The sequence below is a fragment of the Ovis canadensis genome, chromosome 6 (assembly GCF_042477335.2).
Source record: "Ovis canadensis isolate MfBH-ARS-UI-01 breed Bighorn chromosome 6, ARS-UI_OviCan_v2, whole genome shotgun sequence".
Lineage (NCBI taxonomy): Eukaryota > Metazoa > Chordata > Mammalia > Artiodactyla > Bovidae > Ovis > Ovis canadensis.
In genome coordinates this window covers 102,896,677-102,912,421 of record NC_091250.1, presented here as the reverse complement: position 1 = coordinate 102,912,421, position 15,745 = coordinate 102,896,677, and the positions used below count along the sequence as shown (strand labels likewise).

Genomic DNA, 15,745 nt, shown 5'->3' with positions numbered 1-15,745 from the left:
GGGCGGGGCCGCGCGCGCGCAGGCGCGTCTCTTCCTAGACGGCGGACGGCGGGCGGCGGGGGGGGGGGGGGGGGGGGGGGGGGGGGGGGCGTTCCCTGAATGTTCCGAGAACTTAGGGCGGGTGCCCAGGGTGGAAGGGCTCTCCAGGTTGAAGGGCTGCGCTTTCCCTCGTTATCGAGGGCGGCCGGACTTTGGGGAACTCGCTTTTCCCGTGGGGCTTGTGGTTTATGAACCTCTGGACCGAACTGGTTGAGCTTGAAGCTTTGAACACTTCAGGGGAGAGGTGGAGCATAGTGCAAAAATCTAACGTATTATCCTTGTTCTCAGCCTTCGAGCGGGAAGACTGTCATCAGGCCAGGTGGCGCTGGGTGATCCAGTCCTCAGGGAATGTATTGCAGTCTTATTGCATGCGAGACCTTATTTCGAAGGTTTTTCGTGGATTAACTTACATCAAGTGCCAGAGGTCCTACTATTTATCAGCGGGTAAACAGTGTTCTTGCCTGGAGAATTCCAAGAACGGGGGAGGCTGGTGGGCTGCCGTCTATGGGGTCACACACAGTCGGACACGACTGAAGTGACTTATAAGCAGCAGCAGCAAACAGGCACTGAGGGGCTACTTGTTGAAAATCTCAAGAGTCAGTGAGTGGAACTGGGATGGGAATTTAGGTATTTAGATGCCACACCAGAAGCAGCCTTTCTTTAGCTCTCATATCTTGGTTTGGATGCCCCGTTTATGCTGAAGGGGAGCAGATATGCCACCCCCAAGTTGGCCACATTGGCATATTATTTTGAATTAAGGACACTCTGACTGTCCTTTGTTCCTCCTGGAAGCAGGAGCTAAACCCCTGGTGTACAGTACCCTCTGTATACCAGGAGGGTAGAAAGCACACTTTTCCCCAGAGATTGGGAATTTAGGGCAGAGAAGGCTGGATAAATAAAACTTCTTACTGCTTCATCAACTTATTACACAAGGCCGACACCCCTTCATCTTGAGAATTCATCACAAATTTATTGTTTGAAGATTCTGAAAGAGATGGGAATACCAGACCACCTGACCTGCCTCTTGAGAAACCTATATGCAGGTCAGGAAGCAACAGTTAGAACTGGACATGGAACAACAGACTGGTTCCAAATAGGAAAAAGAGTACATCAAGGCTGTATATTGTCACCCTGCTTATTTAACTTATATGAAAAGTACATCATGGGCTGGATGAAGCACAAGCTTGAATCAAGAATGCCAGGAGAAATATCAATAACCTCAGATATGCAGATGACACCACCTTATGGCAGAAAGTGAAGAGGACTAAAAAGCCTCTTGATGAAAGTGAAAGAGAGTGAAAAAGCTGGCCTAACGCTCAACATTCAGAAAACGAAGATCATGGCATCCGGTCCCATCACTTCATGGCAAATAGATGGGGAAACAGTGGAAACAGTGTCAGACTTTCTTTTTCTGGGCTCCAAAATCACTCCAGATGGTGATTACAGCCATGAAATTAAAAGACGCTTACTCCTTGGAAGAAAAGTTATGACCAACCTAGATAGCATATTCAAAAGCAGAGACATTACTTTGCCAACAAAGGTCTGATGTATGGATGTGAGAGTTGGACTGTGAAGAAAGCTGAGCAACAAAGAATTGATGCTTTTGAACTGTGGTGTTGGAGAAGACTCTTGAGAGTCCCTTGGACTGCAAGGAGATCACTCCTTGGTATTCATTAGAAGGACTGATGCTAAAGCTGAAACTCTAATACTTTGGCCACCTCATGCGAAGAGTTGACTCATTGGAGAAGACTCTGATGCTGGGAGGGATTGGGGGCAGGAGGAGAAGGGGACGACAGAGGATGAGATGGCTGGATGGCATCACCGACTCAATGGACCTGAGTTTGAGTGAACTCAGGGAGTTGGTGATGGACAGGGAGGCCTGGCAGGCTGCGATTCATGGGGCTGCAAAGAGTAGGACACGACTGAGCAACTGAACTGAACAAGGTATTAAAGCTTCTTGCTTTAGTTATTTCATTTACTGATGTTTTTATGGGGCATACATGCATACATGCTAAGTCGCTTCAGTCATGTCTGACTCTGCAACCCGTTAGACGGCAGCCCACCAGGCTCCTCTGTCCACAGGATTCTCTAGGCAAGAATACTGGAGTGGATTGCCAGTTCCTTCTCTGCTTATGGGCTCCCCTACATAATTGTTTTTCTCCTGTTAATCTGTCTAATGTCAATTTATTAGGCTAATCACAGAAAACTAGCCAATCTCATCACACAGACCACAGCCTTGTCTAACTCAATGAATCTAAGCCATGCTGTGTGGGGTCACCCAAGACGGACGGGTCATGGTAGAGAGGTCTGACAGAATGTGGTCCACTGGAGAAGGGAATGGCAAATCACTTCAGTATTCTTGCCTTGAGAACCCCATGAACAGTATGAAAAGACAAAATGATAGGATACTGAAAGAGGAACTCCCCAGGTCGGTAGGTGCCCAAATTGCTACTGGAGATCAGTGGAGAAATAACTCCAGAAAGAATGAAGGCATGGAGCCAAAGCAAAAGCAATCCCCAGTTGTGGATGTGACTGGTGACAGAAGCAAGGTCCGAAGCTGTAAAGAGCAATATTGCATAGGAACCTGGAATGTTAGGTCCATGAATCAAGGCAATTTGGAAGTCATCAAACAGGAGATGGCAAGAGTGAACATCGACATTCTAGGAGTCAGCAAACTAAAATGGACTGGAATGGGTGAATTTAACTCAGATGACCATTATATCTACTACTGTGGGCAAGAATCCCTTAGAAGAAATGGAGTAGCCATCATGGTTAACAAGAGTCCGAAATGCAGTACTTGGATGCAACCTCAAATATGACAGAATGATCTCTTTTCGTTTCCAAGGCAAACCATTCAATATCATGGTAATCCAAGCCTATGCCCCAACCAGTAACGTGGAAGAAGCTGAAGTGAAACAGTTCTATGACGACCTATAAGACTTTTTAGTACTAACACCCAAAGAAGATGTCCTCTTCATTATAGGGGACTAGAATGCAAAAGTAGAAAGTCAAGAAACAACTAGAATAACAGGCAAATTTGGCCTTGGAGTATGGAATGAAGCAGGGCAAAGGCTAAGAGAGTTTTGCCAAGAGAACGCACTGGTCATAGCAAACACCCTCTTCGAACAACACAAGAGAAGGCTCTACACATGGACATCACCAGATGGTCAACACTGAAATCAGACTGATTATATTCTTTGCAGCCAAAGATGGAGAAGCTCTATAAAGTCAGCAAAAACAAGACCGGGAGCTGACTGTGGCTCAGATCATGAACTCCTTATTGCCAAATTTAGACTTAAATTGAAGAAAGTAGGGAAAACCACTAGACCATTCAGGTATGACCTAAATCAAATCCCTTATGATTATACAGTGGAATGACAAATAGATTTAAGGGACTAGATCTGATGGGACAGAATGCCTTATGAACTATGGACGGAGGTTGGTGACATTGTACAGGAGACAGGAATCAAGACCATCCCCAAGAAAAAGAAATGCAAAAAAACAAAATCGCTGTCTGAGGAGGCCTTACAAATAGCTGTGAAAAGAAGAGAAGTGAAAAGCAAAGGAGAAAAGGAAAGATATAAGCATCTGAATGCAGAGTTTGAAAGAATAGCAAGAAGAGATAAGAAAGCCTTCCTCAGTGATCAATGCAAAGAAATAGAGGAAAACAATAGAATGGGAAAGACTAGAATCTCTTCAAGAAAATTAGAGATACCAAGGGAATATTTCATGCAAAGATGAGCTCGAGAAAGGACAGAAATGGTATGGACCTAAGAGAAGCAGAAGATATTAAGAAGAGGTGGCAAGAATACACAGAAGAACTGTACAAAAAAGATCTTCACGACCCAGATAATCACAATGGTGTGATCACTCACCTAGAGCCAGACTTCCTGAAATGTGAAGTCAAGTGGGCCTTAGAAAGGATCACTATGAACAAAGCTAATGGAGGTGATGGCATTCCAGTTGAGCTATTTCAAATCCTGAAAGATGATGCTGTGAAAGTGCTGTGCTCAATATGCCAGCAAATTTGGAAAACTCAACAGAGGCCACAGGACTGGAAAAGGTCAGTTTTCATTCCAATCCCAAAGAAAGGCAATGCCAAAGAGTGCTCAAACTACCGCACAATTGCACTCATCTCACATGCTAGTAAAGTAATGCTCAATGTTCTCCAAGGCAGGCTTCAGCAATACGTGAACCGTGAACTCCCTGATGTTCAAGCTGGTTTTAGAAAAAGCAGAGGAACCAGAGATCAAATTGCCAACATCCGCTGGATCATGGAAAAAGCAAGAGAGTTCCCGAAAAACATCTATTTCTGCTTTATTGACTATGCCAAAGCCTTTGACTGTGTGGATCACAATCAACTATGGAAAATTCCGAAAGAGATGGAAATACCAGACCACCTGACCTGCCTCTTGAGAAATCTGTATGCAAGTCAGGAAGCAACAGTTAGAACTGGATGTGGAACAACAGACTGGTTCCAAATAGGAAAAAGAGTATGTCAAGGCTGCATATTGTCACTCTGCTTATTTAACTTATATGAAAAGTACATCATGAGAAGTGCTGGGCTGGTTGAAGCACAAGCTGGAATCAAGATTGCTGGGAGAAATATCAATAACCTCAGATATGCAGATGACACCACCCTTATGGCAGAAAGTGAAGAGGAACTCAAAAGCCTCTTCATGAAAGTGAAAGAGGAGAGTGAAAAAGTTGGCCTAAAGTTCAACATTCAGAAAACGAAGATCATGGCATCTGGTCCCATCACTTCATGGGAAATAGATGGGGAAACAGTGGAAACAGTGTCAGACTTTATTTTTTGGGGCTCCAAAATCACTGCAGATGATTACAGCCATGAAATTAAAAGACGCTTACTCTTTGGAAGGAAAGTTATGACCAACCTAGACTGCATTTTAAAAAGCAGATACATTACTTTGCCAACAAAGGTCCGTCTAGTCAAGACTATGGATTTTCCAGTGGTCATGTATAGATGTGAGAGTTGGACTGTGAAGAATGCTGAACAGCGAAGAATTGATGCTTTTGATCTGTGATGTTGGAGAAGACTCTTGAGAACCCCTTGAACTGCAAGGAGATCCAACCAGTCCATCCTAAAGGAGATCAGTCCTGGGTGTTCATTAGAAGTACTGATTCTGCAGCTGAAACTCCAGTACTTTGGCCACCTCATGCGAAGAGTTGACTCATTGGAAAAGGCTGATACTGGGAGGGATTGTGGGCAAGAGGAGTAAGGGATGACAGAGGATGTGATGGCTGGATGGCATCACCGACTTGATGTACATGAGTTTGAGTAAGCTCCGGGAGTTGGTGATGGACTGGGTGGCCTGGTGTGCTGCGATTCATGGGGTCGCAAAGAGTGGGACACGAATGAGTGACTGAACTGACTGACTAAGAGGGAAAATTTCTCCACCCCACAGTGCTATGAAGTTACCATACCTGTTAGGTTTCTATTCAGCATAACAATAAGCTTAATTAACCTTGCTTGCCTATACCCTGGGGGTTCAGCAGTAAAGAACCCTCCTGCCAATGCAGGAGATGAGGTTCCATCCCTGGGTCAGGAAGATCAAGGGGAGAAGGAAATGGCAATCCACTCCAGTATTCTTGCCTGGAAAATCCTATGCACAGAAGGAACCTCATAGGCTAGTCCGTGGGGCTGCAAAAGAATGAAACATGACTTAGTGACTATACAACATAGCACAATTAACAAATGCATATTGAATTTTTGAATGTCTACATAGGTTCCATGTCCTCTTATAGATGACTTATCTCTGTTGTTGTTTAGTTAGTGACTAGCTGGGGACAAATGCATTGTAGAAACGCCCAGAATTTGTTTTTAACCATGATTAAGACCTAATAAACAGGCTACTCCCCAGTATCGAAGTTCCCAAGTTGAAACTGTTCACAGAAACCATAGATGGAATGGTGAATCCATTCTCAAGAAATAATGATGGGGGGGGGGGGGAGAGGGGGTGGAGGGATGGACAGAATCAAAATGTGATTCCATAGTGAACTCTAGGATGGAAACAGAAATCATTTTTTGTAAATTCCCTATGTTATTTCATAATGGTAGTACTTTATGTATATTACTTTTATTTATCCCCACAGTAATAAATAGCAGGATTCTAGAAATGAGAAAGGCCTGAATATTTGTCACTGGGATAGCAAGGAAGCCGGGGAGCTATTAGGTTTCTGTTCCGCTTTTGTTTTGCTTGCATCCTGCAGCTTGCAGGATCTTAGTTCCCTGACCAGAGACCAAGCCCAGGCCCCCAGCAGCAGAAGCCAGGGAATTCCCACTGCTAGGTATTATATATTCCACATCCAAACTTGAGGGAAAATCATGAAATGGTAAGGGTTTTGGCAGCTACTGGAGAGACTAAAGCAAGGTGAGTCTCTGAGACCTACCAGGAGGAGGAAAGTAGAGCTCAATCCCATATGGATTGGATAAATATGTTTGGGGTTGAGTAGATGGAGAAGACTCTTGAGAGTCCCTTGGACTGCAAGGAGATCCAACCAGTTCATCCTAAAGGAAATCAGTCCTGAATGTTCACTGGAAGGACTGAAGTTGAAGCTGAAACCAGTACTTTGGCCACCTGATGTGAAGAGCTGACTCATTTGAAAAGACCTTGATGCTGGGAAAGATTGAAGGCAGGAGGAGAAGGGGATGACTGAGGATGAGATGGTTGGATGGCATCACCAGCTCAATGGACACGAGTCTGAGTAAACTCTAGGAGCTGGCGATGGACAGGGAGGCCTGGCGTGCTGCAGTCCATGGGGTCACAGAGTCGGACACAACTGGGCGACTGAACTGAAGGAATCTTTAAATGTGTTTCTTCCTCCACCAAAACAAAATGAAACTAATATATATATATATAGTATATTATATATTATTAGTTTATATATATACAAACAAAAACCACTATAGTGCAGCAACTGAAATATTAAACACTAAACTTTGACATCAAGTTCATTATCTCCTCCATAACAAATGGCTAACATAAGAGACTAAAAAAAAAAAAAATTCTTAAAAGTACTCCCTGATTTTTGTCCACAGTGTCTTATGTGAAAAGCTTGTTGTCAATTCAGTTTCAGAATTTTTAGTTTTGGAATTTAGAAAAGAAAGAGTCACATATTACGTATATTATGTAACCATTCCTCACCCTCCTGCGGAAGTGTTAAATACACTAACATTTTGCAGTGAAACATCAGTTTTCACAGTGAAATAAAGACTGTTAACCTCATACCAGGTACAGTTTGCAGTAAACTGCACAAATACTTTGTTTTTGAACTTTTCAGATTTGGGAATTACAGATAAAATATAGGGTATTAGAGCACTCAACCAGGAACATCTTAACTCCTGCCAGAAATTTTTTTACTCCTTCAATTTAGGAATTTCTTTTCTCCTGCAGGAATGCTGGTATAACTAAAGAATGAGACAGGGTCTCCTGAAAGCATACAGGTTTATCAAGAAAACTCTAACCAACTGAGAAAATGAGAATAAATTTAGGCAGAAAATATTAAGTGCTTACACAACCCATGCATTTGTGTATACCCACCCAACAACTTCTGTAAAAGGATGTTTATCAACATAGTAAACTTGCTTATAAATTTCTCCTATCCACAACCCAAATCTCCCACATTGTAGGCAGATTCTTTACCATCTGAGCCACCAGGGAAGTCCAAGAACACGGGAGTGGGTAACCTAGCCCTTCTCCAGGGGATCGTCCCAATCCAGGAGTCGAACTAGAGTCTCCTGCATTGCAGGGGGATTCTTTACTAGCTGAGCTACCAGGGAAGCCCTTTAATGGTCTACAATGAAGACAAAATATTAAGATAAAATCTTGGCTTATTAGAAAAGTCAACAATTATTTTGCTAACTATTCTCATAGTAATAGTATACTTCAACAAAAGCAATGGCCCCAAGGTCAAGCATATTTAGGTTTTTTAACCCTAGTTCTCATCAGTGACTTTACAGTTTCTAAGCTTTAGCTTTCTAGTATAAAAAATATTGAGATACTAAGTTCCAGGGTTGTTGTGAACATTATAAAAAATAAGGCCTAAAAATGTTCAACATATTTCATAGACCTTCAATATTTCTCTGGGAATGTATACAATGTGGGAATACCTATAGCAAAAATGAACAGTAATGCAAAGTCAGGATTCATGGCCAAACATAACTATTTATTATTTTTTAAATAAACATTCAGTTTCTTCCTTAAAACAAACAAACAAAAACTAGAAATTAAATAGTTCCAATCCCATCACATATAAGTCTGTATACTTTATTTACATCTCTCAAAACATATTGCAGATTTTCTGACATTCAGTACCCTCTTATTTTTTTTGCCACATCATATGGCTTGCAGGATCTTAGTTCCCCAACCAGGGATCGAACCCAGGCCCAGGCAGTGAAAACCCCAAGCATTAACCACTTGACTGCCAGAGAATTCCCTCAGTATCCCCTCTTAAAACAAAAATTATGAAATAGTTTAAAGTTTGATCAACAGTAACTACAATTTGAGTAATCTTGGCACAGTTTACAATACAGCACCCATATTGCATTTCATGTGTTAGACAGCTACTTTAATATAGAGAAACTGTCCATCTCCATGAGAGCAGGATCCTGCCTTACTCATTCTCTACCACACTTGCACAGTGTGTATGCTACCACACGCTTCCATTTATGGCACTGGTAGTATTCTTCTGGTTTTGCCCTGTTTGATAGCAATGATTTTATTAAAACTTTAAGTGTTCTTATATTTATTGTATTTCATGATGCTGTTCCTAGGTAATTATAAGTAATAATGTATACGAAACATTCAAATAAAACAAAAGTTTTTCCTTACAAGATTAGTGCCCTTACCACCCTAACAATGCATGTACAAAAATAACAAATACAATTTAGTGGCTGTAAAAAACTATTTTCCCTAAAAATAGTTATCTCTGCAGAACAATTCAGGGAGACAAGTGTTCTTAAAATGAAAATGTGCGAATCTATTTTACACCTTGCACAATTAAGTAAACAAAATAAAAATTAAAACGTGCAAACCTGTAAGAAATAACCACACATAAAAGAATTTATAACAGACATTAAATATCAATAAAATTTTAAATGTATATAACTAATAATATCAGTTTCAGTGACACAGTTTAAAGAAAGTTGTCAACCAAAACAAACCAAAAAATGCTTCTTTAAGTTTTATTGTCCAACACTTCAGCCGCAACCTATCTAGTGACAGCAATTACTTTAGAATCACCAATAGTGAGGACCTATATAATCAATGTTTTGTTTTTTGTCCATGTGAGTGTGTGCTGCAAGATGGGGAGGGAAGAAGATAGGGAAAGTCAACAGCCATAAGGAAATAATTTACCTCCAAAGAGAAGGAGATGATAAGTAAACACACACTTTGGAAAGGCCAGTGATTTCACTATCTTTGAGGATTTAATCCAAATTTTTCCATTGTGTAGTATTATATGCAGAAAATGTGTCACACTTGCAAAACTGACAGTACTCAGTATTTTAATCTGTATTTTCTCTTTTGTCAAAATTTAAGTATGGCAGACACAGAAACACAGTTTTATAGCTTCAAAATGATTTTTTCTCTATGATTAGCCCATGAGGAGAGCCTCAAAAATTCAAATTGTCTGCAATCAGAATTGTTATTATAAAATCATTTTCCATTAAATCATGAAATAACTTTACCTCTAAACAGTTTTCTCATACACCATTACACTGATAGCTGAACAACAGTAATTCCTATGTGAAACTGAATACTACGACATTATGCTGGTATTTAAATCATTTTAGGAGTGGTTCTTAAAGTATAGATCTAAAATAGTGTTTCTAGGAATTGGTATATTTTTTAATGTCCCAGATTTGTTTCAAAATAAGCTTTCCTCTTGGTATGCAGTGACATTTTCAAATATACTTCTTGATTGTATCTTTTAAAAAGACAATAAAATGTTAAAGTTATAAATGACATGAAATGATTATACAGTTTGAAATTTTTTACGATACACACTTAAATTCAGCATAATTAATATATAAAATGTGTTCCAATTTCTCCAGCCTTGAAATTTAAATTGTTCATTTGCATGAAAATAAGTTTTTTTTAAAAAAGGATAGAGGTAAAGGTTGTTATTTTCTTAAGTTACTTCTATCTTAAATATTGGATCCTTCTTTTTTAAAGTTATTATATTTAACTGTAAGATAAACTAAATTTTAAAAAATAAAACATATACATCCAAATGATATTGCCTACCTCAAAATAGTGACATGAAGACATTATGTTTTTTATTAAATGATGCTACAAATCAATACTCAAAACATTCTCTTCTGCAATTCAGATCCTATGGCATATTCTTTTGAACTTCCTTAATAGTTTAGTTCTAAGAAAAGAGCCAAAGCAGAGTCGTTTTGGTAAATGAGATAGGTCATATTAAGCTTCCAGAAAAGTTTTTGGTGCAACTAAAATGATGAAATGGATTTTCTTGTATAGTTACACACCAATTCTCAAGGCATCTCTGAAAGTGATTACACCTCTACAGTGTAGCTGGACTGTAGGTACAGGTGTACAGATGCTCCCAAAGAAACCACCCCGAAGATCAACTCTCACTTCACTGTTTAAGGTGTGGCATATTTATTTTAAAAGGAAATCCTACAGACTAACAATTGTATCTCCCATATCTTACCATTTCAGTGGTTATTGAAACCTCTCTCAGAGAGGGTGAAGACAAAGGTATAAAAGAAATCTGTTTCTGTGCTATTTTCCCCTAAGCAAGGAAAACACTATACATAAAATGGAGTATGGTGATTACATGTAAAATATAAATATGCACATTATCTGTAATTCCTGAATGTAAGAGATTGTAGTGCTTTCTTTCCTGATAAGCCAGGCGGTAACTCAGTCTGAGACATATTTATTATACTCTAAACATTTCTTCTCCCATCTAGTTTTATGCTGACCATTTAGCATTTACAAATAACAAGCAAAGGTAGGAAGAAACAGCTACCTAAAATCTTTCAATTTAAGGTAAACTGACCTCCAAAGCCTCTACCAGCTAACACATACTTACTGTTTTATTGCAGCCTAATGCCATGGTTTTTGTGGGAAACAGAATAATCAAGCCAGCAAATAAAAGCCAGTAGCACCACCTACAGCTAATGAAAAGATTTTCACTCTTTCTGTTACTAATTTCTTTCCACCATTACTCCATCATTTAAAAGAATTCCTAAAACTTGCTTTATATCAACATTTAACCAAAGCATTATGACAGTAACACTATGTAAACTTATTACTTTATATTTCATGCTTTCATCAGCATATGAAAAAACCAACTTCTGCTTTGTATCTCTGTAAAAAGGGTGGGACAGAGGGGGGGAATCATTATCCTGGTTATTTATAAATTAAGAGTCTTAAAGAATCCAATAGACATTTGTAAGCAAACTCTGTTACAAAACAAGATGCGATCCTTATTTTATAAAGGGCAACTTACTAATGCTCATGGGAACCAACTGAATCAAAGCAACTTTTAATAAAATCAGTTATTTCGCACATGCTCTGTTGTTTCCCTACATGCAACCATGTTAACGCCATGTACACTGCCAGGCCTCTCCCTGGGAGAATGTCTCTACTTTGTTACCATATATACACATACATATGTCCTTACTTCCCAATACCTCTTTTTCAAGGAATACTCAGAAGCAGGCACCTGAGATTCTGGCACAGTGACAAGAAACTCCTATCTACCTAGAGTGGAAAAGTCAGTCCTGCTACTAAACATTAATTTATAATAACATTTGTACAGTACTGTGTAAGGCTTAAATGAGCAAAACGAATGTTTCACTTTTCTCTCTACACTTGGCTACTGCAACCCCTTTATTCTCAGGTTGATACGAAGTCAAATGCAGTATGGAAGACAATTTGAATAATCATGTGCTTCATTTTCCTAAATGGATAGGACCCAAATCACTGGATGTCAAATTTTACTTCTGAATCAACCCATAGTGGCTGATGTTGTATATCTGGATACTAAAATATTTGTTTTAAGGACATCAGAAGTTCTCACTGCAGTTTACAAATGGGTATTACCAATGAATGTCCAATATATTTGCCTCTGTCAGTTTCTCCTGTTAATTCCATGTTGGTACGTGGAGATTGACTGCTAGAAATGAAATGGGAGAAAAAGTTCCTAGTGATCATAACTGCAATGGCATTAAATTGTATCACTATTCGATTTGTTAATGGCAAAACCAAACTGATTTCATTTTACATTCTTTTCTATTAAGTGTTTTAAGTCTATACAATTTCAGAGCAAGATTTCTAGTCTACAAGGGAAAGGGTATATATTTCGAACTGAAGGAAATAGTTTTACCAGAAATGACAAAATTAAAACTGAAAGTCTAAGAGGATATTTTGCAAGAATAAAACTGAAGTGAAAAATGTTAATATTTAATTTAAAAACTAAGTTTCTGAATTTTTAATTTATGGGAATAGTTCACTAGAAAGTCATGGCAAAAAAAAAGGTAAAAGTTAGTAAGTACTCATTTAACACTTTCATTATCTGATATCACTGCAAAGAAAGACTTCCTTTCACAGTGGAAAAATCAGAAGTCAGAACACTTGGGCCTACAACAAGCAAAGAAGGTACTGTATCATTTTAAAATGATAAGACACCAGCTCCATTCACTGAATGGAAATGCTGTAAAGTGATCAATTTTCCCACAGAGTCCTTACATTCCATGTGCATGCCTGTATCTAAAATTAGTAATTTATTTTTAACTTCACATGGAAGTTGATTCCTAAAAGGAAGTCTCTAAGACTTTGTTTACAAGATATTGATTAAAATCTTCATGCCATTCTAGTCAAGGGTTCTGAGAAAGGACTTTCTTGAACTTGACTCCCCATACTTAATCCCATCTATAACGCCCCATTCAAACTAACCCCACCCTCGTCCCCCACAACCACACACTCCAATCCTCTTCAAAGCAGAAAGGGATTTTGTAGACTTATGGCTCATTTGGCAATTGCTAAGAAACCTCACAGTTCAGCATCACCTCTGAAGATCGCAAACCTATATATAACCTGAATTTTTACACCTACAGTGCAGTTAAAGTGTATAAAGAAGCCAAAATGTAACAGCTATTACATTTCAACATCTTCAAGTTTCAATATCACAGATATCAAGAGATGGAAAAGACTTGCTTGTAGAACTTTAAGCATCCGTTGAACAGAATTACTATCAATATCAAAAATAATTAAGAAATACTAATTTTGTATGCCCTACACATACACCTTTACAGATTGTGTTTCTCTAATGTAGTAAAAGTTGGAGATCATCAATTTAGGTAAACTATGGCTTTTATCAATATTTTAAAACATGCATCAGCAAGTGCCCTGGGTAGAAATCCTAATATTGTTTCAAGCCCTGTTCAATTCTATGTCTGTGCTTTGCACCTCAGAAGTGAGCCTGCCAAGGCACTTAAAAACGTCTTTTGGGGACTTCAAAAATCAGCCACAATTTACACAAGGAGAACACCCATCCATGAGCAGTCTAATCAGTAAGCATTTTCTTTCAACATATAATATTATTAAAAATTCTCCAAGTTTAAAAAAAATACTATATGCCACTAAGACAAAATTTACCCCTATCAAATGTATAGACAGTGGTTCTTGGCTTCCTCTAGCAATAGTATATGGTTTCATTTATTCAGATTAAAGAAAAAGGAACCCAAATAAGCCCTCCAAGCGTAAGATAAAAACAACCAAGATAAAAATAAAATACAACAAAATTCAAATACATGCCACACAGCTTCATTTGAGGAATAATTTGCATAGGTCCCCATCCTTTTATCTGTCCTTTGAGGTGAGTTTTTCAATCAGTTCCTGGAGTGGTGCAAGTTCTCTTCTATCAATTAGGTTGAATTCCTATGTGCCAACAAAGGCAGAAGAAAGAGCAAGAACATATTATTTACATCTCATTCCAAAATAGATTTCCATTAACATTTGTTGGGAATTAGCTTTTAAAGTAAATGCAAGTCTTTTTTCCTATTCTCTACCTCTTGCATCTTAGGCAAATCCCTTAACCACTTCTGGTATTTTACATTTCTACTAATATTAGGATAAATTATCTCTTAAGATTCTGGAGAAGAGAATGGCAATGCACTCCAGTATTCTTGCCTGGAGAATTTCATGGACAGGGAAGCCTGGCCGGCTACAGTTTGTGGAATTGCAAAGAGTTGGACACGACTGAGCGACTAACACACACACACACACACACACACATACACACACACACACAGAAGCCTGGCCAGCTACAGTTCCTGGAGTTGCAAACAGTTGGACACGACTGAGTAACACACACACACACACACACATACACACACATCTCATAAGATTGCTGCGGGGACTAAATGTGATACTGTGTGTGAACCACTTCATGTAACCCCTGGCACAAAGTAAACAATAAATGAGACTTGCTGCTCTGTTAGGATGAATAATTGGGACACCATTTAGACATATCCAATCAAGCAGGGACCAAAAAAATTCTCAGGCAAATTTCAGCATTATATGAAGAATAAAAGATTTAGTTTATGTTGTTAACTAACATATCTGCAAGCTACGTAGGATACAGTATGAGAATGACATGAATAATGTGGAGTCCACAGATGATAAGCAATAAAATTCTATTAAGAACAAATAAGAAAGCCTGGATTTAATTTGTGCTTCTTTAGAAGTTCTATCACTGTCATTCTGAAATTCAATTCTGAATAGCTTTCCCCTATAAAAATAGTTTACAAATTATAAGGTTAAAACATAAAGGTTGTCAATATTTCTGATCTTCTGCCACAATGGGGCATTCTGAGCTCTCAATTCCACTCATTTATTAGCACTCACCGTGAGCCAACCACTACAGTAAGTACTGAGAAGAAACATTAAGGGGCATTTAATGGCAAGTCTACCACTAAGATTTGTGGGGTGTGAACCAAGAACACAAATGGATATTATATCACATGACTAAGTTATTATATTTTATATTAAGCTAATATATTTTTATATATGTTTGATTCTCCTGCCTCGACAAATACACCTTCATAGTAGCTAGGAAGGCAAATTCAAATTTAGAATTTTAAAAAGACTCCTCAAGAGTCTACACATGAGGAGAGCCAGTCCTTGGCCCTCAGCAAACCTCCCTGATCTATCAAACCCCAGCTCCATCCTGAACTTCAAAGGGTCTCACATGCAGGAATCTGGACACCCTGACTGGCTTATAAAGGCAATGTCCACACACTCTTGAACAGCTATAATATGGGTATTCAGGTTTAGAGATATACACCTAAGAGACATGACCTTTCCTTAAAACAATGGACCAACAGAAAAGATCACGCAGATCCTGGAAATACACTTGGGACCATGTGGGCAGGGAATTCTGAATCTCAGGTACCCAAGCACATACCAGAAAGGACCTATGCAGGTATGTTCTTGGCCCTGTGGATTTCTCACTCTGTGGCGAGGAGTAAAGTGGAGAAGGGCCAGGGTAAAACTTCTAAATTGTGAGGCCCAGGGCAGGGGCCACTCTCACCCAAAGAGGTGATACTGTATAACCAACATACCCACCTTTAAAACCATCAGTGTCCTCAGATGTAATGAGGCTCAGATGTGGTAATTACCACATACCAGTTTCTTACTATTTGCTAGGC

At 39.0% G+C, this 15,745-nt stretch overlaps 1 protein-coding gene and 1 pseudogene across 10 annotated transcripts in view; one reads left to right on the top strand and one right to left on the bottom strand.

Annotated features, from left to right (window-relative positions):
* Positions 1-2,567: 2,567 nt before the first annotated feature.
* On the top strand, positions 2,568-3,366 carry LOC138442613 (craniofacial development protein 2-like; annotated as a pseudogene).
* A 6,209-nt stretch (positions 3,367-9,575) lies between these two features.
* The window catches only part of MOB1B (MOB kinase activator 1B), a 91,572-nt gene continuing 85,402 nt past the window's right edge, over positions 9,576-15,745 (bottom strand). For all 10 annotated transcript variants that reach the window (XM_069594308.1, XM_069594305.1, XM_069594311.1 and 7 more), the window contains one exon: positions 9,576-13,973. In XM_069594308.1, coding sequence (XP_069450409.1) covers positions 13,896-13,973 — 78 coding nt within the window. In that variant the 3' untranslated portion in view covers positions 9,576-13,895. The remainder of the gene's footprint in view (positions 13,974-15,745) is intronic.